This window comes from Balaenoptera borealis, assembly GCF_965194805.1.
Source record: "Balaenoptera borealis genome assembly, chromosome: 10".
Classification (NCBI taxonomy): domain Eukaryota; kingdom Metazoa; phylum Chordata; class Mammalia; order Artiodactyla; family Balaenopteridae; genus Balaenoptera; species Balaenoptera borealis.
The window spans coordinates 117,722,425-117,745,553 of record NC_138874.1 but is presented as its reverse complement, the minus strand read 5'-3'; the positions used below and the strand labels follow the sequence as shown (position 1 = coordinate 117,745,553).

General features: G+C 61.7%; 1 protein-coding gene across 2 annotated transcripts in view; it reads right to left on the bottom strand.

Annotated features, from left to right (window-relative positions):
* Positions 1 to 23,129, bottom strand: part of KNDC1 (kinase non-catalytic C-lobe domain containing 1) — a 57,364-nt gene that overhangs the window by 4,548 nt on the left and 29,687 nt on the right. Inside the window, exons 10-27 of one of the 2 annotated variants that reach the window (XM_082408561.1) lie at positions 20,360 to 20,518; positions 19,724 to 19,801; positions 19,048 to 19,141; positions 17,928 to 18,090; positions 17,149 to 17,858; positions 16,744 to 16,888; positions 16,234 to 16,334; positions 15,133 to 15,485; positions 11,163 to 11,192; positions 7,828 to 7,921; positions 7,661 to 7,758; positions 7,256 to 7,476; positions 5,561 to 5,674; positions 4,760 to 4,907; positions 4,507 to 4,686; positions 3,786 to 3,992; positions 3,290 to 3,372; positions 2,468 to 2,618 (exon numbers count right to left, since the gene is read on the bottom strand). In XM_082408561.1, the coding sequence (XP_082264687.1) occupies positions 2,468 to 2,618; positions 3,290 to 3,372; positions 3,786 to 3,992; positions 4,507 to 4,686; positions 4,760 to 4,907; positions 5,561 to 5,674; positions 7,256 to 7,476; positions 7,661 to 7,758; positions 7,828 to 7,921; positions 11,163 to 11,192; positions 15,133 to 15,485; positions 16,234 to 16,334; positions 16,744 to 16,888; positions 17,149 to 17,858; positions 17,928 to 18,090; positions 19,048 to 19,141; positions 19,724 to 19,801; positions 20,360 to 20,518 (3,129 nt within the window). The remainder of the gene's footprint in view (positions 1 to 2,467; positions 2,619 to 3,289; positions 3,373 to 3,785; positions 3,993 to 4,506; positions 4,687 to 4,759; positions 4,908 to 5,560; positions 5,675 to 7,255; positions 7,477 to 7,660; positions 7,759 to 7,827; positions 7,922 to 11,162; positions 11,193 to 15,132; positions 15,486 to 16,233; positions 16,335 to 16,743; positions 16,889 to 17,148; positions 17,859 to 17,927; positions 18,091 to 19,047; positions 19,142 to 19,723; positions 19,802 to 20,359; positions 20,519 to 23,129) is intronic. The other variant, XM_082408562.1, reaches the window with a different exon arrangement.

The following is a 23,129-nucleotide window of genomic DNA, read 5'->3' as shown; positions in this document are numbered from 1 at the left end:
CCTGGCTCACAGCCCCACAGTTAGCGTGTGGGTTTTACACAGTTCCAGCAACTTCCAGAAGATTCTGGAGAATTCAGCTGACCCCTCATTTCAGAGCTGCCTCACCCTGTGGACTGTCGCCACGCCAAGGACATCCTTCACGTGGGAACATCGCCTGTGGGTCCCAACCAGACACCCTTGTCTTGGTCACAGGACGGGTCCTGGGGGTCACTCAGCACCATCGCCTCCCAGCTGTCTGGCTTGAGTGCCTCTTAAAGGATCTTGAAAAACATCTACCCACTCCTGCTTCTTTCGTTGACACCTCATTATTTTCTCCATAGGTTCAGATGGATGCCAAGTAGGCGATTTTCAGCCCGTCCAGGCAGAGCTCTGTCCCCTCACCGTTGAACCTCGTACCGATCGAGTCACACAGTGGGTCTGCTCTTGTGACCGGCGTCCCGCCCTCCAGGCTCAGCCGTCGTGGCCTGTGTCACCATCTGGTTCCCTCATAGGGCTGAATATTTTCACAGGGTGGATGGTGGACCACGTTGTTCATCCATTGGTCCGTCGACGGATATTAGGTTGCTTCCTTCTCTTGGCTGTCGTGTTCCGTCACTTTTACACCTGCCTGATGAAGCCAGAGTCCTGGTTTGCTTTCAGTCCCACCATTATTCATCTACAAAATGGGAAGCTTTTCTTGAAGGTGAGAAACTTTACACTGTTTCCTTTTCTTCTTGACCTTGTGTTTCCACTGTCTCACCACCCCCCACCCCCACCCCGGGATGTGATCTGGAAGGAATGCACTGTTACCACTGAGGGCTTTTATTAGCCTTCCGTTACATTCTCCGGCTCAAAATTTGAGTTCTGACAAATTTTTCTGAGACCAGAGTTTATGAATGTAGAAGTCAGTCTCCCGGGTTGTTCTGACAGCATAGTGAGTGACACCCAATATGTGGAACAACGTGTATTTCAGAACTTGATCAGCATGTTTGCCCGAAGGTGCCCACATGGCTTCCTGAGAACTCCTGGCACTTTCTCCCCTCGGTCCCTGCGCTGTCCTGTCCCTGCTGAGGCGGCACTGCCCCGTGAACAGTCCTCCCTCCAACCTCTGCTCACAGGGACGGGGGAGCCGTTCACGCAATGGGGAGAGTTTGGTCACTGCAACAGCAGTTCCTTCCCGCCAGGCGCTGACCCCGGGTGAGTCTCAGGTGGGTCTGAAGACCGTTCCGTCCTGCGGCCTGGGGACGCCGGCGCCCCTTTGTGGTGACCTGTGGGCGGGGCAGCTGCAGAGGCTCTGGGTTGAGGACTCCCTGGTAGCCGAGGTCCCCTGGGAAGCCCGAGCACCCAGGCCCCGTGCGATGTCCCTGATCAGGGGAAGCTGCACTTTGACGTCACTCATGATAACATCGTGGATTGGAACAAACCGGTGGGGGAGGGGGACCAGGCCACATTCTGGCAGAAGTGAGGACGGGTCAATCTGTCAGCTGATAAACCCTTAGAGAAAATTCTCCCGAAAAGAGGAAAGAGTGGAAAACTCGGCGTTTGTTCATGGGCCTTGGGGTTGCCCCTAGGGGCTTGGGGGACACAGAGGAATACTGGGAAAGGAAAGACACATTGCAGAGGCTCTTAATGCCGGAACGGGCACGTCCGGGCTTCACCGTCTCACGGGGAGGTGGTGGCCGCGGTGGGCTCTGGGGCAGCTCCTGGGACAGAACAGGGTCCCCCGCCCCGAGCTCCCACTTCGTGCTCAGCCCACTCCAGGGGCTCATGCCTGGGGAGCTGATTCTTTGGGTCTGGGAGGTGGTGGGCATGCACCCGCGGGAAGGAGCTGTGTGACACAGCAGGAGCCCCGTGGTCCCCACCGGTTCCTCCACGTGGCCACGTCCCACGGGCAGGACCTTGTGACCCCCACCTGCGTCTGGCCTCAGGTGGAAGGACGTCGGAGGCCTTGGCAGCGGGGTGCTCGCTGGGCAGACTCTGGGGCACTAGGCCCACCCGCTGCCCCTCCTGGCTGGATGGGACCTGAGGGAGGTGCTGGCCCTGAAGCAGGTGGGTCGGTCCAGGCCGAGGCCTGTGGGACCCAGAGGAGCCTCACCTTGATGGGACCACTGACCAGTGTTTCATTTGTTCCACAAACTGGCCGAGGACACACGTGCACCCGTGCTGTTGTGACAGTGGCCACGAGAGCTCAGGCCAGCGGGTCAGTTCCCAGCCCTGGGTCGCAACCGAGGCAGGAGGAGTGTGGGAGCACGCGGGGGCTGTGGGTATGAGGGCGGGAAGGACACCTCGCGTGTCGGCATGTGTGTGGCGCCGCGTCCAGCTGTGAGCGGGGGTGTGCCTGTGTGAGGTCTGCGTGTCCTCGCCGTGGGGACAGGCCTGGGTGGGCCTGGAGCCGCCGTGCACCCCCAGCAGAGGGGGTCTCCCAGGGAGGTGCCCTCGCTGCCAGTAGCCCCGACTCTGCGCTGGGGCCAGACCTGAGGGCACTGACCTTGGAGGTGTGGCTGGTCACGATTTCGGCGGCCACCCAGGTGCTGACGTCGTCTGCGCTTCTTAAAAGCTGTAACAGGTACTTGTCCTGGACGTAACTGGGCAGAAATAAGCTGCAGGTTTTCGCCGACAGAGACTCGGAGGAGCTGGCTCTGCAAGAGACACGGGCGCACGTCCCAGCCAGGACCCGGGGTGGCGCTCAGGACCCGGGGGGTGGCGCTCAGGGCCCAGGGGGCTGGCGGGACGGGCCCGGGGGGTGGCGCTCAGGACCCGGGGTGGCGCTCAGGGCCCGGGGGGTGGCGCTCAGGACCCGGGGTGGCGCTCAGGGCCCGGGGGGTGGCGCTCAGGGCCCAGTGGGGTGGCGCTCAGGGCCCGGGGGGTGGCGCTCAGGGCCCGGGGGGTGGCGCTCACGACCCGGGGTGGCGCTCAGGGCCCGGGGGGTGGCGCTCAGGGCCCAGGGGGCTGGCGGGATGGGCCCGGGGGGTGGCGCTCAGGACCCGAGGTGGCGCTCAGGGCCCGGGGGGTGGCGCTCACGACCCGGGGTGGCGCTCAGGGCCCGGGGGGTGGCGCTCACGACCCGGGGTGGCGCTCAGGGCCCGGGGGGTGGCGCTCAGGGCCCAGGGGGCTGGCGGGACGGGCCCGGGGGGTGGCGCTCAGGGCCCAGGGGGCTGGCGGGACCGGCCCTGCGAGGCGGCGGTCCAGCTGAGCACCACGGGCATTGCCCTTCCGCTGGGAGTGTCCAGGAGACACGTGGGTGAGGCCCCAAGACCCTCCGGCCAACCCCGCATCCCAGGCTTCTCTGACACCCACGCCGGACACTCACTTGGGGACGGCCACACTTTTGTCCGTGACGCCCAGGGCCCGAGAGTTTAAGAAGTGGACGGGGTGGCACTTTTGAAACAACTCCTGCCGAGGACAAGGACGCAGAGGTCAGGCAGCGCCAGGGCTGGGGTGGGGGGGCATCTGCAGTCACAGGGCTGGGCCCCCAGGGACTCTGCACGTCCACCCAGACAACAGTGGCGGGGGGAAGGGGTCGCTGGGTCCCTGCCCCTGCTGTCACCTGCCAAGTAATGGGGGCCCAGGATGCCGGGGGGCCTGGGAAGGGGCACCTGGGGGCTGGGGGCCCAGTTCCAGGAGGGAGGGCCTAGCACACACGGCCCCCCGCCCGGCCCGCAGAGCAGGGCGCACTCCAGCACGCGGGGGGGGGGGGTGTGCGCCCTGTGGGACCTCGTGGGGCCTGTGCACCTGGCACCCTCTTGCTGAGGGCCTTCAGCGCCCACCCCCTTACCCACTGCCGCAGCGTCAGCCCCTGCCCTCACCTGCTGCAACAGCGTCAGCTGGCTGAAGAGCTGGTGGGTGCTGTACTCGGTCAGGAAGTAGGGCCCCTTCTCGCCGGCCCTGGCGTAGGGGCCGTAGAAGTCCTCGAAGAAGCAGGGCTTGGGCAGGGCGGATGCGATGCTGTACTGGCGCCCCTTGTGGTGGGGCAGCGCCAGCCCGTTGCCCCGGGACAGCCGCCAGGGGAAGCTCTGCAGGGCAGGAAGGCCAAGCCCCGGAGGGTCCCCTCCAGGTTAGGGCGGGGTGGGGAGGGCCCAGGCCCAGGACCTCGCAGCCTGGCTCGGCTAGAGCCACAGGGCAAATCCCTCCCGCCCGCGGCCACGCTGCCTCGAGGACGCCTGTCCTGGTCATTTCGTGGATGGGGCTGTCTGCACGTATCACGGTGAGGTCCCCTCAACCCTGCTCCCGTCCCGGGCCATTTCCCGGCCCCCCCTTGGCCCCAGAGTCAGGGAGGCGGGGTGTTCTGAGCCCCCGGCCGGCCCTCTGCTGTCCTTGTCCAGGGCCAGGGGGCAGGAAGTGCCAGGCCCAGAGGCCTGCTGCCCAGGACCGGCAACACGGGGGGGGCGCGTGCACGTTTGTGCACGTGTGCCTGTCCGTGTGCGTGTGTACCAGGGTACGCGGGTGTGTGCACATGAGCACAAGCGTGTGCGTGTGCGTGCCTGCGTAGGCGGTGTCCCCACGCCGGCTCCCCGGGAAAGGCCGCACCTTCCGGGAGACGCCGTCCTCCGAGAGCCTCTTCCACAGGGCGTTGAGGGGCCTGGCGGCGTCCTCCGCGTCCTTGGGGTCCTGCAGGTCTGTGCTGCGTGGGGCGCCCTCAGCCCGCCGCTCGGTGCCCACCTCCAGGAGGCCCAGCAGGGGCTCTGCGGAGCCGTCCAGGGGCAGGATCTGGGCAGAAGCACGCAGGGTCGCCCGCTGCCCCAGAGGGGCGGTGGCCCCGCTCCCCGAGTCGCGCCCTCACCTGGGAGGCGAGGTAGTCCTGGAGCCTCCCCAGGAGCCCTGCGTCCCTCCTGAAGTCCACGGCATAGCAGTCCTCCAGCCAGGCCTGCAGGAGGCAGAAGCTGCGCCTGTAGATCTTGGAGGAGGTGGAGGTGGGATCCTGGTGGGCCCTGGGGGCAGATGGAGGCCTGAGCCACGCAGGTTCCCCCGCGCCCGCCTGGTGTCACACCCAAGCCAGCGGGTGCGTGGGGTCTGAGCGCGGCTCTGTCTTCACGGCACTTCAGCCCCACCGAGCCCGCCCACCTGGTGACGGGGGTGGGGCAGCGGCGCCCCCCCCCCCCCGCAACCTGGTGCCCGTCCTGGAGACCCTGCCACCCTCACAGCCGGCACCCAGGGGCTGGAAGGCGTCCCAAGAGGCAGGGCGGGAGCCTGGCTCTGCGTGTGGGGAAGCAGGGGGCTGGGGTCTCCCATGAGTCCCTCCTCTCCCGGGGCTCCCGGCCTGGGCTTGTGGAGAGTCTGGGGGGCGAGGACAGGCCAGCTCAGAGGGCCAGAGTGCGTCCAGCACTGCCCACCACCCCTTCCCCTTACCTTGTTGACCCCACTTGCCGGCTGAGGCCCGCGGGACCCTCCCTGCCCCCCAGCTGCCCTCCCCCAGCCCACGGGGGGGCCTGGCGCTCACCTCCTCCCACCTGTCCCAGCCCCCGCCCTCTGCCTCCCCCTCCTCCCCCCACCACGGGCAGCGGCGGCCCCCGCTCCCCTCCTCTGCCCTCGCCTGGGCCTTCCCGGCGGCTCTGGCCTCATCCTCGTCAGGGTCGGCGGGTACCTGGACAAGGTGCTGCTGATACGGTCCAGCAGGAAGTGCAGGAAGTCGTGGGGGCTGCAGAAGTACCGGAAGGTGTACAGGAACTGCTGCACGTAGCCTTCCAGGAAGGCGTCGCTGCGGGGAGGGGGCAGTCAGCCGCTAGCACGTGGCCCGGCGCCCCCAGCCCCGCGGTCCCGGGGTGGGCGCGTGGGCGCCTGAGCCCCTCGCCAGGAGGGAGGCCAGCAGGAGCGCCGGTCAGAAATAAGTGGGGGGAACACTGATCACGTTAGAAATTCCTGAATGTTGCGGGTCTGAGGACTTCTGTAACGTCCGTTTTTAAGGCCCTCACTGTGTCTTCTTTTAGAAACGATTCAGAAAGCTGAGCCAGAGCAGTGGCCCAGCCCGAGCCGGAAATCACTGTGTTGGGAAACAGGCAGCTGAGGGCGCGAGGGTCCTCGCCCCTCGGGGAGGGTCCCCCACCTCGGGGTGCCCCAAGGAGCCAGGGGAGCGAGAAAGAGGTGGGGGTCCAGGAACGAGGGAGCCTCTGCCCGGGACGTTGCGGCCTGGCTCAGGCCGGGGACTAGGCAGCCCGGGTTCAGCACCCCGCAGAGGGGACACCCGTGGGGTCTGCAGAGAGAAGCCCGTGCCCCCTCGGAGATGCTGCGTCACACAGAACGCACAGCACGCCCCGTGATACCGGCACGCATGCGCGCGCACGTCTCCTGGAAAGCACAGTGCCTGTGGCGGCGTGTGACGTCCCACGTTGCAGAGGAGGCCCGAGTCTGAGGGCAGCCTGGAGCCCTGCCGGCAGGAGCCCCAGTCAGCCCACCTCGGGGGAACGGGCCGGGGAGCGGGGAGAGGCAGCTGCCCCGGGAGGGCCCCTGCTCCCCACTGGCTGCCAAGAGCCAGCAGTCTGGGGTCACCACAGCCTCCAGCCTGAAGAAGACCCCGGGGCTCCGAAGTGGTGCCATGAGTCCCTAAAAGTCAACACTGGGGTGAGGCCTCCACCCTCGTCTGGGAGGAGGTCTGTCCCCAACCCTGATGGGGCCCGGGAGGGGGCTGCCCTGTGCCTGAGAGCCAGGTGGAGCTGGTGGGGCGGACGGAGGGATGGCAGGGTCGGGCGTGGCCCGGGGGCCCCTGTGACCCTGGACGGAGGAGCCTGGCCCTTCCCGCGGTAGGTGAGCCCGCGCACCTGCATTATTAGGGGATCCCGCGAGCCTAAGCCCCGCTGATGCCCAGAAATGCTGCAGAGAGCTGGCTGGGGCCAACCTCACCACAGCCCCGGGGAGCCCAACGTTAATTATGGGGTGTCTGACTTAGGAAAGTGGATGGGGTCCAGGTGCCCCTGAGGCTCCCGGCTGCGTTCAGATTCAGAAGCCCGCCGGGCTGTTAGTCACGGCGGCCGCATTCCTGGGCTCTCCTTCAAAGCGCCCCCTGCACACCTGACCGAGACACCCGGGTCCACAGGTGCGGGGCCAGCAGGGCCCATGGCTCTGAGGCCACTCAGCCAAGGACCTGGAGGCCAGTGGGAGCCAACACAAGGCAACTTAAAGGGAACTTTCTAAATAAAAAGTGCAAACCCGTCTCAGATGAGGGCAGGCGAGAGTTCCCACCTCTTTCACCCCCTGCCCCCCACCGCGGGGCCTATTTGTTTCCTCTCTGCTTCTGTCTCCGAAAGCCTGGGGGGCACAGAGACACCCTTCCTCCCCGCTGCACCTGGAGTAGAGGTAGGCCATGAGCCCCAGCGGCGTGCCGGCCTGCAGGACGCGGGCCTTCCTCTGCCGGCCGTCACGCGGGTGCTTGCTGGCGTTGTAGAAGATGAGGGAAGAGGACTCGTCCAGGGGGCTGAAGTCCAGCGTGTCGCAGTGGGCGGCCGCGATGTTCACGAGCACGGGCAGGGCGCAGGGCTCCAGGCCCCACCGCTCCGCGTACATGACCTGGGGTGCGAGTCACCACTGTCGGGTTGACCTGCTGCCGGGTCACCCCGCCCCTGACCCGGGGGCAGGGAGGGGGTGGCCTCTCAGGGGTGGGTATGTTTTCACAGGGACCAATTTCCAAGGTTTTAGCAGGAGGAGCCCTGCGGGCGCCAGGCCTCTGGAGGGGGGGGAGCGGGGGCCTTGCCTGTAGGTACTTCTTGACCAGCCCGAGGAACTGCACCTTGGACCGCATCTCTTCCAGCTGCCCTTTCAGTTTGGACAACATGGTCTTCACCTCGGAGCCTGAGGGCGGGCAGAGTCAGCCCAAAGCGACCCCCAACCCCGGCCCCGGCCCACGTCCAGCAAGGCTACCTTTGTTCCGCTTCTCCTTCTGTAAGAGCTTCTGGTAGAACTTGAGGGTTTTCCGGAAGTTTCTCTTCTCTATCATGAGCTGCTGCTCCAGCTCCTGGAGAGGAAAGAGCCGTGAGCCCCAGGCGCCCACCCCTCGGCAGTTCAGGGGAAGCAGGTTTGCACGCAGGACCCCGAGGCTGGCCTTCGGGCGAGAGAAGGGACGTCCGCGTCTGGTCAATGGAACAGGACATCCAGACGGGTTAGCAAATGTCTCAGTAAACTAACTGGAAAGAAGCAGATGCGATGGACTCGCTTAAAAAACAAGGCCAAATGTGTGAGGCAGCGGTGAGTGTCAGCCTCTCCTACCGCTCCCAGGTGGCCTGCCCCCACCAGCCGCCCAGGAGGAAAGGTGGGCAGAGCGGGGTGGGGCACGTCTGCTGCCGGTGGGTCCGGGCCACGGAGGGCCTGCCTTCCAGTGGGATATCCAGGCAGCACGCCCACTGCTGGGGGCCGGGGGGACCTGGGTGCACGCCTCCTGTGCTTTCTCTGGTCCTGGGGACTGGCCTCCGGTGGGGTGTTCAGGGCAGGTCCACGCAGCAGGCGGTGGCTGTCTTCACGGGCACGTGTGGTCCCGAGAGGCCTCTCTGTGGCCCCAGGCACACCCCCTCAGGCCCCCACCCCGCGCTTGGCCTCTGCCCCTCAGGACCCCCGTTGCGGTGCAGCCTGAGCCTCCCCCCTGTGGGCCCGGGGGCCTCCCGAGCCCCCCGTGCGCTCGGCCACCCTGCTTTGAACATGAGGTTTGGACACGCCCAGCGTCGCAGACCCCATTTGACCCGTCGAGACTGGCCCACCCCCGAGCCCACTGGGTAGGTCCCCTTGAGCCCCCGCTGCCCACTTGGTGCTTCCGTCCAGAAACCCAAAGACAGCGGGGGCTTCAGCCAGGCCACGTCTCCGCGAGGGAAGCGGGACCAAGACTCGCAGGCTGCAGGGGAGCCGAGGGCCCCCAGTTCTGCTTCGTGTGCCCAGCACCACGACGGGTCCCAGCCCCTTCCTGCAGGACCTGCATGTTCTCCTCTCACAAGGGGGGAGGGAAGCCCTGGGGGCCGGACTGCCCCCTTCAAGGGGGGGGGGAGCCCATGATTCTGGGGCAGGAGTGGGCTCTGGGAAGCCTTGGGGGTCCCTGTGAGCTGGCCCTTGGGTTCTGGTGGGTCTTCTGCTGGGACTGTGAGGACAGGCCACAGAGAGGGGCTGGGCTGGGGGCAGAGGCCAGGGGACCGCTCAGACCCCTGGGGAAACCACTTGCTATTAACAAGAGGGTCAAGGTGGCCCCCAGGGCCTGAGTCGGCCGTACTTGCAGGAGCTCTACCCTGACAGCCGAGCACGTGGGCATTCACTGTGGGGAGTCTGACCACATCCAGTCCAGACAACGTTCCCCCGTCTCATCGTCCTACAGCAATGGACTTAGCTTTGTCAAGAGCATCTATTTCTGAACAGTTCTGTGGAATAAAAAGTGCAGGTGGCACTTTTCTTTAAACACCCGAATCCCTTCTATCTGGTGGTTTCACTGAAAACTGGTGGTTCACGTGGCTGTCGTTTTCCACGTGCTAGTGTTTTAACGATGGTCGTAGACAGCCCCACGGGGGGTGGGACCTCCGGGCCGGGGCAGCTGGGGAGCAGGGGCCGTGCCTGGGGCGGGGGAGGTGCTGCGGCCTGAGCACAACACCTCGTCCCTCTGCGGAATCTCAGCTGTTAAACCAGGTCCCTCAAGACCTCTGGCTTCTCCTCCAGCTCAGCCGTGTGCAGCCTGTGGGGTGGACGTGTCACGGCGGGAGGCCCTGCTGGAGGTCGTCAGGAGCTGCCCCACAGCTGGCGAGATGTCACTTTCCTGGACGTGCCTCGGAGGAGAGCTCGGGCTCGTCACACAGCCTGAGTCCCATCCAGTCCCCATGTGACAGCTGGCCGGCCCCAGGCATGGTCGTGGGAGTGGGAGTGGGGGGAAGATGGGGCAGGAGGGCATCACGGTGGTTCGAGTGTTAAATGAAAAGCTAATTCCTCCGCCACGTGGGCCACACCTCAAGCGCTCAGTGGCCACACGGGCCGGTGCAGCCCCATGGACTGCGCAGGTCTGGAACGTCCCATCGTGGAGCACGTCCTTTTGGATGGTGCCGGTTGAGGCTCGGCAGTAGGCGAGGTGGCCCCGTGCCATCGGCCTCTGCTGCCCGGCACTGTCTCGGCGAGGCCCAAGGGTCTGCACGGCACCCCCTCCCCCATGCCTGCTTCGTGGTGGCCCTGGCTTCCCGAGGACGGTGGCGGGGACCCCGGCCTGCGTTCCAGGGCACAGCTCAGGTCCAGCCCTTCACCCTCGGGCCGCTGCCCAGATGCTGACTTGAGAAAACTCCCCAGCAGGGGCTTGCGGGCATGGCGGGGGCCGCCGTCAGTGCCTCCATCACCTTGGCTTATAAAGCGTGAAGTCTGTCAGCAGCACTTCTCTCATCACTGAACTGCAGACTGACTCTTAGAAAAGGACCGTTTTGACTGATTTTAAGGATAAATCTACACGAACCAAGATTCACAGGGCGGTTGGTGTGAACTGTTGTCACCTGCATGGCCACAGCCCGGCAGGCGCACAGGCAAGCGCGGCCCCCAGGCTGAGTCAGACTGGCGGGTCTAAAGGAAACACTCAGGATCAGCTGAGTTTAGGTATTTCCTCCTGGCCTAGCCCGACCGAGGGTGGTTCTCAGAGAATTAAAAGAGCATCAGTTCACTGGACAGATAAATGAGGATGATCTGAGGCCCAGCGGCTACTGGACTTACGTGGCCCTGAGGCGGACAAATATGAAGAAGTGAACAAATAAAACAATAGCCAGAAGGAAGTTGGAAGACCAGACATCAGAGACAAAGAGAAAAGGAGGGATGAACTGAAATCAGTGCCATCCACCTAAACGCTGGGAGCAAAGCCTGTGTTGGCTGCAAGCTGAGCGGTGCTCGGCTGGCTCCCTTGGCCTGGGGGATGCCCGCAGCGCTGGACACACGAAGTCACGGCCAGGGCCATGCTGCGCCCACCCCCACGGCGGCGCCGGGCGGAGAGACGCGGAGAGACGCTGCCGCGTGGTCAGCGATGGGAGGAGCCGCCCGCTTGCCCTCCAGCGGCCCCGCCCACCCCAGTGCCTGGCCTGTTGTACGCGCACTCTTTTTGGGCAGCAAATGTGAAACATGTCCACTAGCTGTTTTATGCCTTTTGTGATTTCCTGAGGCCCCTGTTTGAAAGAGACACAGCGGGTCTCAAAGAGAGTGTGGAACTGTGGCCGGGGTCGCCCAGCCCGCCCGCGAGGCAGAGGAGGGCACAGGGCACTCACCTGCATGTACTCAGGTTCCAGGAGACACGCCTTCCCAGGTGAGCAGGAGAAAGGGAGAAACATGGTCACTGGTCACCGTCCGGCGTTTCCCAGCCCACCTCACCCCCTGAGGATTGTCCCCCACGTGAGCCGCCCGCAGAGCGATGGTGGGACCCTGTGTGGGAGCCTCGTCCCAACCACAGGATCGCGAGCAACTAAGAACGGATGCTGGCCCAGCAGATCTGGGACCTGGGCTGGTCTCAGCGTCCACCTTCAAGGACCAGCGACGTGCGATGCAGGGGGGCACCCGGGGCTCACCTGTGGGCATGTCTCCCTCCAGGGAGCAGCCACTCCAGGACAGCATGGGATCGAGGACAGGCCCCTCGGCCCTAACCAGGCACCTACACAGTGGACCCACTGGCACCACCCTCCAGGGCCCTGAACACGACACAGGCTGACGACGGGGCTGCCTGCCCACAGGGGTCCACGAGGACGTGATGCTGCCCGCGAGCGTGACCTGTGACATCAGAGGTTGTGACCTGTGACGCCAGAGGATGTAACTTTTGATGTCAGAGGACATGACCTGTGATGTCAGAGGGCGACCTGTGATGTCAGAGGACGTGACCCGTGCCTTCAGAGGACACACGGGGACCAGCTCCCCACCCTGCCCAGCACTGTCGAGAGGAGACTGTGGGCAAGTCCGTGTGGAGCTGCCTCTGAAGGGGCCCCGTCCTCCCTGGGGCTGGCGGCTGCTCCCGGGGGACGTGGGCTCCCAGCCCTGCCACTCGCCAGCCCTGGTCAGCAGGGGTCCCGTCCTGTGGTCCAGCTGAGGTCAGGGTGACACCACAGTGCTGCTGGTGGGACGCTGTGGACACCTGGGCTCGGAGTTGAGGGGTGGCGGGCGCAGGAAGCCCAGCAGGGATCAGGGACCCCCAGAGTCCCTTCTCTATTTAGATTCAGCTACAGTGACGTCCGCAAGTTCGTTTCAACCCTCAAGTCCCCAGTGCTCACCCCTCCCTACTTTTTTTTCCCCGACTCATTCAAAATTTTTTTATTTTTAAATTTCTTAATTGTGACAAAATATACATAACATAAAATTTACCATTTTAACCATTTCTCATTGTGCAGCTCAGTGGCATTAGGTACATTCATTCACACCGTTGTGCAGCCATCACTACCACCATCTCCGGACGTTTTTCATCTTCCCAAACTGAAACTCTGTCCCCGTTAAGCACCAGCTCCCCAGACCCTGGTAACCACCATTCTGTTTCCTGTCTTGTCGACTTTGACTATTCCAGGGACCTCCTATAAGTGGAATCATATAGTATTTGTCTTTTTGAACTGGCTTATTTCCCTTAGAATAATGTCCTTAAGGTTTGTTGATGTTGCAGCAAGTGCCAGAATTTCCTTCTGCTTTAAGGCTGAATAATATCCTTTGTGTGGATGGACCGCATGTTGCTAATTCATTCTTCCATTCATGCACACTTGGGGTGTTCCCACCTTTATGGCTGTCGTGAATAACGCTGCTATGAACCAGGTGCACAAATATCTATCTGAGTCCCTGCTTTCAGTTCTTTTGGGTGTATATTCAGACGCTGAACTGCTGGCTTACGTGGGAATTCTGTTTAAATTTTTTGAGGCATTGCCAAACTGTTTCCCACAGTGGCTGCACTATTTTACATTCCCACCAACGTGCACAAAGATTCTGATTTCTCCACATCCTCACCGATGGCTATTGTTTTCTGCTTTTTAAAAAATCTTTATTAATAGCCATCCTAATGGGTGTAAAGTGGTAGCTCATTGTGGTTCTGATTTGCTTTTCCCTGATGACCAATGGCATTGAGCATCTTTTCATGTGCTTTTTGGCCATTCGTATATTTTCTTTTACAAATCTATTCAAGTCCTACACTTGTGTTTTAATCAAGTTGTTTGTTTTGTTATTGTTGAGTTCATCAGTTCTTCAAATATTCTTGATATTAACCTCTTATCAGATAGATGGTTTACAAATATTTTCTTCCATTCCATAGGTTGCCTTTTCACTCTGTTGATGGTGTCCTTTGATGCACAAAAGGTTTTAACTTTGAAGTCCAATTTGTTTACTTTTGTTGCCTGTGCTTTTGGCATCATATCCAAGAAAGCATTGCTAAATCCGTCATGAAGCTTTCCCTTATGTTTTCTTCTAAGAGTTTTATAGTTTTAGCTCTCATGTTTGGGTCTTTGGTTTTCTAGTTAATTTTTGTATATGGTGTAAGGTACAGGTCCTGGTTCGGTTTTTTGCATGGGTTATCCGGCTTTCCCAGCATCATTTATTGAAAAGACTGTCCTTCCTTGTTGAACGGTCACGGCACTCTTATATGTGTGATAGTTTATTCCTGGGCTCTCTATTCTATTTCATTGGTCTATACGTCTGTCTCTGTGCCTGTCCCACACTGCTTTGGTTACAGTAGCTTTGCAGTAAGTTTTGAAATCAGAAGTGTGAATCCTCCAGCTTTGTTCCTTTTCACGATTATTTTGGCTGTTGGGGTCCACTTGGGATCCCGTATGAATTTTTAGATGGGATTTTCTCTCTGTAAAAAGGGCCGTCTCTCCCTGTTTAGTTCAGCCGTCCGTGTCAGTGTGGATGCGCGGATATTCCGCACTCTGGGTCAGAGTCCAATGCTGCGTTACTTCTTTTATAGCTCCCACCGCTCCAGCTGGTTCCTGTGACCTCTGACACACCCTCTTCATTGTCTTCTTGATCATTTCCTTACTTTCGGGCACCAGAGATGTTCCCGGCTCCTACTTTTTTTTGTCCCGGTCCCAAGATCAGCCATTTCTCCAAGGAGCCCTGGTTCCTTTGACTGAGAATGGCATTAGAAACCAAGAAGCGGGCACTAGGTGTACTCACTGCTTCCAGGCCCTCTCAGCTGACGACTAGGAGCTCTGTGGGTGCGCACTGGGTTCTCCGCCACCTCTTGTAACCACCTCACAGCAAACGCTGTGTCCACGGGCCCCTTCCTGCCGGCCAAGACCCCAGGCTCCTCGTGACCCTTCAGTGTCAGAGCGGCTCCATTTGGGAGGACCTGCTCCGTACTCGGTTGCGAGGCCTGCGCTCGTTTTGGGGTTGTCGTGAGCGCTGCCCCATCACTGATGCTGCACTCTGGCCTCTCGGCAGCCTGCGAGTCCCTTAACTGCCCCGCCCCCGCCTCCCCAGCCTCCTCTTCTGTGACAGCGGGCAGAGCAGTGGCGCCCCGCCGCGCTGGCACTCACTGCTGGGGACGGGGACCGGGACACTTAGTACCTCTGAGTGAGGTGCGCTGTGCACAAACGCACAACAAAGAAAGGGCACTGGAGTGGGAGGAAGGAGGCCGGGGCTCATGGGTCAGTATGCGGGCCGGGGGCCACCCTCTCCTGGTCACAGCTCTGGGCTCTGACACAGAGACATCGGGCTTCCCCAACCTGGATGCCGCACGGGCTGGCCAGGCCTGGACACTCTCCAGTCTAGGGCGTCCCCTCGCCCTGCTGACCTGGGAGGAGCCCAGGCTGCCCCTGAGCCGGGGCGGCGCGCAGGGTGCGCTGCCCACCAGAGACGCCCCCTGGGGCCTGCCCCGAGCTGACCGCCACGGGCCAGGTGCTTCTGTGCTGCTTTTCATCTCGTGATGCTGCCTGAGGGCTGACCTTGATGCCCAAACCCGACTGTGGTCCCCAGGGTGAGGTAACCTCCTGCCAAATGTCCCCTGGTGGCCAAGAGCCGAAAGAGAGAAAAGCCATTTCCTTTCCCCGATGTGGGGGACGCATGCAGGAGCACAGCCCCCCTGGGCGGACACGCAGGGAGGGGCCCAGACCAGCGTGGCGGCTGCTGGTGACCGACGGCACCAGGGGTGGGAGACACGGGGGCCCTTCTGTCCCCCGAGGAGCCCGGGAGCGCCAGCGTGAACCCGTCCTCACGCCCCACGGCGCCCTGGGGCCGAGCACCCTCCCCTCCAGCGGTGGACAGGAGCCCGGGACTCACCGGGCCCTGGGCGTTGGCGGCGGCGCACCCGGCGGCCTTCTGCCTCGCCAGCTCCTTCACGTAGCGGTGCACGTCGGCGCTGAAGCAGTCGGCCTCGTAGAAGGCGCTGCACCAGCCGGGGCTGCAGCTCTGCAAGCCTCCTGGGCCTGCGCTCACGGACGGGCCGCCCTCCAGGGGCCGGGCTAGCCGGGCCGCTGCCTCAGAGCCCCCAGCCAGGCCCCCGCCCTGCTGCCGGGCCTCTCCTGCCTGGGGCTGCTGCTCTCTCCCAGCTTTTACCGACTTCTGAGGCCGAAACCCCACCTCAAAGTTGCTCCGTGAGAGCTCGTCTGAGTCCACGCCCGGCTTCTCCTTCCCTGGACAGAGGAAGGGGGGGGCGGGTCACACGCGGCAACAGGGGTTCCCGGGGGGAGAATCCGCCCCTGATTACAGAGAGGCGACAGGTCCCGAGTAGGGGGCAGGAGCCCCCTCGGACCTCCGCTCTAGAGGAGCCGCGAAGGGTCCTCAGGGTCGGGGTCCCTCGGTCCCCTCCCAGATGGGCTGCCATGCAGGGCAGAGTTGTGGCAGAGACCCAAGGGACCTTTGAACTGTCCGTAAACAGACAAAGCAGAGAGTCCGCCAGGAACCAAGGGTCCCAGCTGGTCATAAGCTGCTCTCTGGGCCTCTCCATTTTGCTTTCCAACTTCCCAAGCGTGCACACGGTACGGGGGGCTCTCACTGCCGTCCTGTGTGTGACTGTAGTCACACAATCTAAAGGACACGGTCCCCAAAGCCATGTCCCACTCAGATCGGATTTGGGGAAATTACAAAGATTTTAGTTATCAGGGAGTCCTGGCTATGGATCTAGGAAGATACGCCTCAGGGTCTTTAAATGGCACGTTTCCAAGAAAGATGCAGAACCCCCCATCACCAAGCTGCTGGCCCCAGCCCCTGCCCTTGCTGCCCACCTGGTGGCCTGGGGAGAATGCCCCCCTTCGCAGTACAGACCCCCCAGAGGAGGACGGGCCCTGCCCTTGGGACCCTGGAGAGACACAGGGTAACCTGGCCCCAAGGGTGGAGAAGATCCAGCTGTGGAGGGTCTCAAGCCACAGCCCTCTGTCTCACCCGCTCCGAGATGTGAGGGCCTTTTGCCGGACGGTGAGCAGGTGCTCGGAGCGCTGGTCCCACCGCCGCCCTCGGGCTGTGACCCAGCCTCCTCGGAAGTGCTGCCATCAGAACGGAGGACACTGCAGGCACCCCCGGGACCCTCCCTCAGGCTTCCCCTGGGAGCGAAGCGGGGGTGTCAGGGACTGAGGCCCCCCCAGACCTCCAGGACGGCCTGGCCACAGGCCACAGACATCACAGACATGGGCCCTTTAGCAGAGGACTTTCTGGGCGTCCGTCTCTTGGGGTCTTTCGATGGCTCCCCCAGTGATGTGACCCCACAAGCCCCCTTCCAGCCAAGAGGAGCGCTCGCCTGAAGGGAGAGCTTTGGAAGCAGAGTGGGCCTCGGGGCCGGGAAAGAGGGGCCCAGCAGGCGGCCGCTCTGGGGAGGGCGATGAGCGGGCCGCGGGGGCAGGAGGAGGGCCCTCGGGGCACAGCGGGGGTGGGGAGGCCACGAGGAGGGGCTCTCACTTCTCGGAGGGCGACGTCCTCCCGTTCACCACTCTGAAAAGACTCTGCAGCAACCTCTCCCCCCAGTAGAGGTCACAGAACTTCTCTGATATGGCCCCACAGAAAGTGGCATAGGTGAGGTCTTTCAAGGCGTAAATATACTCCCCTGAGTTTGCAAAAAAACCACGGGGGTGAGTTAAAATGTATGAGCGCTTTTCTGGGTTCCCCTGGTCCCGGGAGCTGGCGGGGGCGGAGAGCACAGCGGGGGGGCGGGGTGCAGCTGGCTTCCTCTGCTGGCCGGCCCCTGGGGGTCTGCCCTTTGTGCAGAGACGGGAGGGTGGGGGGCCCTCCTGTGGTGACCTCCCCCAGCGCACGGCTCCCCCCGGGCCTGTCCCTGGTCCTTGGGCCCCCGTGGCCCCGTGGTACCCATGATCAGAGCCTCCAGGCCGTGGTCCAGGTAGCCGTCAAAGGCAAACTCTTCCTGGATGAGGCGTGTGGCCTCCTGCAGCGATGGGCAGGCTGTCCCCTGTGGGAGGGGCGAGGCGTCCACGCTGGACGGACAGAGCTTGTGGTCCGCTGGGCACGGCCACTCCGGGTGATCTTCTGGGGCCCGGTCACCCCACTCCCTGACAGGGGCTCCCCCGGGGCCGTCGGGACTCCCTGTGGCTGACGGGGGGCCCTCGGGCTCCTGGCCTGGGCCCTGGGTGGCCCTGCTCCTGGGCGGCTTGGCTGGGTGGCAAGGACTGTGGGGGGCTGCGGTGGGCCCGGGGGGGCGGGGCCCGAGGCCTCCACAAGCAGCTGCAGTTGGGATGGGTTCCTTCGGCCCTCGCTCCGGGGGTGGCATCTGTGTTGTCATGGGCGGGGCCGGGGCCGGAGATTTGGGCATCACCAGTGAAGCCCCTTCCAGCGGGCTGGCCGGGGCAGGGGCTGGGGGGCTGGGGCAGCCCTGGGCTGAGTCTCTCGGCGCTGACTCTCTGGGGGGCTCTGGGGAACCGGGTGCTGGCTGGCTGGGCGTCTTCAGGCCGGTGGCCGCTCCATGGGCCTCGGGAGCCCGCTTCCCATCACCCTCCCCAGCCAGCCAGCCTCTCCTCTCCTCAGGCCTCTCAGCCGGCCCCGAGGTCAGGGCGAGCGTGTCCCTGCGAGCAGAGAGGAGAGAGAGTTCAGGGGGCCCGGCAGCCCGCCAGCCCCTGGGTGGGGACACTCACCTGGCGACACTGGCATTGGCAGCGAGGACGATGGGCCTGAAGTGAGTGGCCGGGGAGGAGAACGCCTCTGGCAGCAACGTGGCCCCTTGGAGGCAGGAGGGTTGACCGGGCACCAGCCCCTGCACGGCCACCAGCCTGCTGTCACTGCTGACCTGCATGAAGCCTGGAGACACACATGGGGTGAGCAGGGTGGGTGCCGGCCCTAGTGGGTGCTGGCCTTAGCGGGTACTGGTCTTAGCGGGTGCCGGCCTTAGTTGTGTACTGGCCTTAGTGGGTATTGGTCTTAGTGGGTACTGGCCTTAGTGGGAGCCGACCTTAGTGGGTGCTGGCCTTAGCGGGTACTGGTCTTAGTGGGTGTCGGCCTTAGTGGGTACCGGTCTTAGTGGGTACGGGTCTTAGTGGGTACCGGCCTTAGTGGGTACCGGTCTTAGTGGGTACTGGTCTTAGTGGGTGCAGGCCTTAGTGGGCACTGGTCTTAGTGGGGTGCAGGCCTTAGTGGGTACTGGCTTTAGTAGTGGTGCCGGCTTTGGTGGGTGCTGGTCTTAGTGGGGTGCTGACTTGAAGGGCCCAGGAAGCCTCAGGGGCACTGGGAGGAAGGGAGACTCCAGGGAGAGGCCTGAGGGAGGGGCCTGGAGCCCAGGGCTGCCCCGAGCAGGGAGGGAGGGGGTGCGGTGCTCGGTGGGGGGCTGGAGTGATGGAAGAGGCCAGAAGACCCAGCCACAGACCGGAGGCTTGGACGGGCCTGTGGGGAAGGGTCTTCGTAGGCAGCAGGGGGCGGGTGGGTGCCACTGAGGCGCAGACAGGGCAAGACAAGAGCTGGGTCATCTGTGGGGCGCGGGAGTGGAGGCGAGTCGCCTGCTCTGGCTGCTGGTGAGACGGGAGGGCTGACCCGAGTGAGGCCTGAGAGGCCGGGGCCAGAGGGGCCGGCGGGAGTCCAGAGCAGGGCGGCTGGGGGCCAGCTGTGGGCACGCTGCCTGCGGTCCCGGCCATGTCCAGAGGTGGCCTCCACTCGGGGCTGGATTCCCGGAGGCAGCCTCTGGGGGGACGGCAGCGGGGGGCAGTGCGGGGCGAGGGGCCTGCAGGGCAGGGGCGGTGGGGACGGGCCGGTCCCGGGGCCCACCTGAGCCGGGCCTGGGCGCAGCTGCTGTGCTGGGGCTCAGTTCAACCACCGAGAACGCGTTTTGCAGACCGATGGTCTCTTCCTCCTGGCAAACCTGGGGCAGAAGGACACGACAGCTCCCGGTCGGGACGGGCGCAAGGCCCCGGGGGTGCAGAGAGACCCCCGTGGCGTGAGCCCCCAACCTGTGCTGACACGCAAGCCTGTTTCTCTGGAGCAGGAGCCCCTGGGGCGCGGGGCTTCCCAGTGCAGCAGGGTTCCGGTGGGTTTCCGGGGCGTGGGAAGACCGCCAGAACCCACACTCCCCAAAGTTGCTGTGTGCTCCTGTCTACATCCGAGAGACCCTGTCACTGCCCGACGGGGCCCCGGCCGGTCAGCACAGCAGGACGCCGACAGGCACTGCGGGTCCCTCGGTGGGACCCCCAGGGTGCGCCCCCGCCCGCACCTGCCAGGGGTCAACAGAGACCAGGGTGTGGGCCTGTGGGAGGGGCTGCTCTGTGAGCTCGTTCACGGTGGAACGAGCCAAGGAAAGTTACATCAGGAGGATGAAGAGTGATTTGCCTTCCGCCCTAGAGTCTCCACGCATCTCTTCAGTAAACAGGGAAGAGCAAGGGGCCTCACCTCCGTGGCCCCAGGGGCAGATAAAGGGCCTGCGGGGTCTCCGCGGTGCCCAGCTTACCGTGCAGGTCAATGCCCTCAGGTGGGCTAGGATCTTTCTGCTGTCCATGCCTCTGTGCAGGAGGTAACCGCTGCAGGTCTGAAAGCAAGCACGGGCCAGCGTCCAGCACGCCTGGGGCGCCGGCCCGCTTCACTCCCTCAGTGGAGCCCGTTGGAGTGTGCGGTGGCAGCCGGGCGGCCCGGGGGCTTCTCTCCAGGAGGACCCCACGGCCCCCCTTCTTGGGGAGAGCCACGTGCACCCCAGCCTCGGGGGCCTGGGATGAAATTCAGAGTCTCTAGCTGTCCTTCCTGGCTGTCCTGAGCTGGGAAGCCACGGAACGACAGGGCTGCCACTGACCCAGCCTGGGGGACCCTCGGAGGAGTGCGGGCAAGTCGGGCATGTGGGGGACGCGCTGCAGGGGGTCAGGGGTCAGCGCTCGGGTCCAGGACATCCCCAGCCACTCTCCGGCCGGTGGATGCACCGGAGACACAGGACCATCTGGGGGGAAGGCCGGCGCTGAGCAGCAGAGACCCCCCGCCGCCCGTCCACAAATGAAGCCATGTCCTTCCCCGTCCAACAGCACTGACCTGCCCCAGAAACAAGAACCCGTGTCCCGGGCCCTGGACCTTGAGCTGGGGCCCCCCACAGCGCAGTTACCTCGATGGCCTCGGCCGCGGATGGCCGCTCCTGGGCGCTGCGTCTGGCCATGTGCAGGAGGAGGGTCTTGAGCCTGCGTGGCAGGGCCAGCTTGTGGTCTCGGGGGACGCTGAACTTGGCTGCTGTCCACAGGACCGCGGCCACGCAGTACACAGACGCCTGGGTGGAGGAGGGGGGACGGCCGGCTGGCTCAGCAGACCTGCCCCCGCTCGGGCCCCGCCAGGGGCGCACCCGGGCACCATCCCCCAGGGCTGGGAGCTTCCGCAGAACCTGGAGGCCCCACCGCAGACCCTGAGCCGGAACCCGGGGGCCTGGCCTGGGAATCTGCATGGTTAACAAGTACCCACAGGCCTTTAAGTCTCAGTGTGACCAGGACGACCTGGGGCCCCGGCTGGACCTTCCCAGTTCTCTCTCCACGAGGGTGAAGGTGGCACCTCAGGGAGCCTGAGGCCAGGAGTCCCTCAGAAACCGTGCTGTGCTGCTAAATGGCTAAGGACAGGCTCTCTGAACAAAAACCCAGGCCTCTTGGTACACAAGAGGTTTATTCTAAAATTTGCTGATAGAAAGGATGTGTCGCATGCGCTTGAAAATAATCACGAAAAGGGCGACGCTCTTCCCTGTAAGTTCCATGGAGTCAATTGCTTCTCCCCGAATGCTTTCCCCGATGTTTACCCTGCTCCCGCATCTGCAACCGACCTGTGACCAACACGTGGTTCCGACGTACACGTGGCTGATACCTTTGTTTCTCTCGAAAAGTGAAAGAAAGTGAAACCAGAGACACAGCTGACATCTGTGCTGAGTCAGGTAACAGTGGCTGAATCCTCAAAGGAGTATTTCCCAGAGCTTTTGTACGGACCTGACACACTTTTCAGTTTAATTGTGTTGTTCATGTTTCCTCCATTACGTCAAGTCTAGTCAATTGACAAAACAATGAATCAAGCCTTGAGTTCAGCATTTGCTGATTTCCACGGTGTGAAGACTCCCGCACGGCCAGCTCCAAGCTGCCAAGGTGGTGCCAGTGAGCCGGGGAGGGGGAGAGATGGGGGGGCCCCCTTCCTATAGGGCTCCTGCCCAAGAGCACAGATAACAGTCAACTATAGCAAATCATTAGGAAATTCTTAGTTTTGAGTATTTATCAACCTTTAAAAAAATTAAGCTTTTTACTTTGAGATAATTGTACATTCACATACAGTTGTAGGAAATAATCCAGAGGGACCCCACGTACCTTTCACCCAGCTCCCCACCGCAGTGATGTCTTACAAGGCTGTAGTGTGGCATCACAACCTGCTCCCTGGCGTGGACGCTGGGAGATGCAGGACATTTCCATCACCAGGATCCGGCCTGTCCCCTCCCAACTTAGTCGCTGGCAACTACTCATCTGTTCTCCATTTCTTAATTTCATCATTTCATATAAATGGAATCACACGATAGGCAACCTTCCGGGGCTGCCTTTTTCTCGCGGCCCCAGCATGCGGTGGTCGTCTCATCAACACTCCGTGCCTCCCACTGCTGCTCTGCGGTGTGGACGTGCCACCCACTGAAAGACATCTGAGCTGTTTCCAGGTTGTAGCTACTGCAAATAGAATTGCCATAAACATTCGTGTCCAGGACTTTGTGTGAACATAAGTTTCATTTCTCTAGGAAGAATGTCTTATGCGTGCAACTTCTGGGTTGTATGGTCGTTGCATGTTTAGTTTTGTAGGAAACCAGCAAACTGTCTTCCTAAGGGCTGCACCATCTTGCATCCCCCTCAGCAGTGGATGAGGGTTCCTGTCGCTCCACATCCTCGCTAGCATTTGGTATTGTCAGTGTTTTGGATTTTAGCCTTTCTAGTAAGTGTGTAGTGGTAGCTCATGGTTTTAATTTGCATTTCCCGAATGCCACATGAAATGGAATACCTTTCACGTGCTTATTTGCCATCTGATACCTTCTTTGGTGAGGTGTCTGTTCAGATCTTTTGCCCACTTTTTAATTGGGTTATTTGTTTTCTTACTCTTCACTTCTAAGAGCTTTTGGCATATTTGGGATACAAGTCCTTTAACAGATATGTGTTTTGCAAATAGTTCTCCCATCTGTGGCTTGTCTTCTCATTCTCTTAACTGTGTCTTTTACAGAGCACAGCATTAAAATTAAGCATTTAATTTTAATGAAATCTAACATCGATTGTTTCTTTCATAGATCATGCTTTTGGTGTGGTATCTGAAAACTCGTTGCCTAGATTTTCTCCTATGTTATTTTCTAGAAGTTTTATAGCTTTGAATTTACTTTGAGGCCTATGTTCCATTTTGAGTTAATTTTTGTGAAAAGTGCAACAAGGTCTGTGTAAAGGTTTTCTTTGGCCTGTGGATGTCCTGTTGTTACAGCACCACTTGTTGAGCAGACCGTCTTTTCTCCAACGATTGCCTTTGCTCCTCTGTCAAAGACTAGTTAACTGTATTTGTGTGGGTTTATTTCTGGGCTACTTTGTTCCATTTATTTTTTTGTCTTTTCTTTTGCGGAAACCACACTTGATTACTGTGGCTTACAGTAAGTTTTAGAACTGGGTAGTGTCAGTCCTCTGACTTTGTTCTTCTCCTTCAATATTGTGTTGGCTATGCTGCGTCTTTTGCCTCTACATAAAAACCTAAGAATCAGTTTGTTGACATCAACAAAATAACTTGCTGGGATTTTCATTGAAATTGCATTGAATCTATAGATCAAATTGGGAAGAACTGACATCTTAATAATATTGAGTCTTCCAATCCATGAACATGGACTATCTCTCCATTTA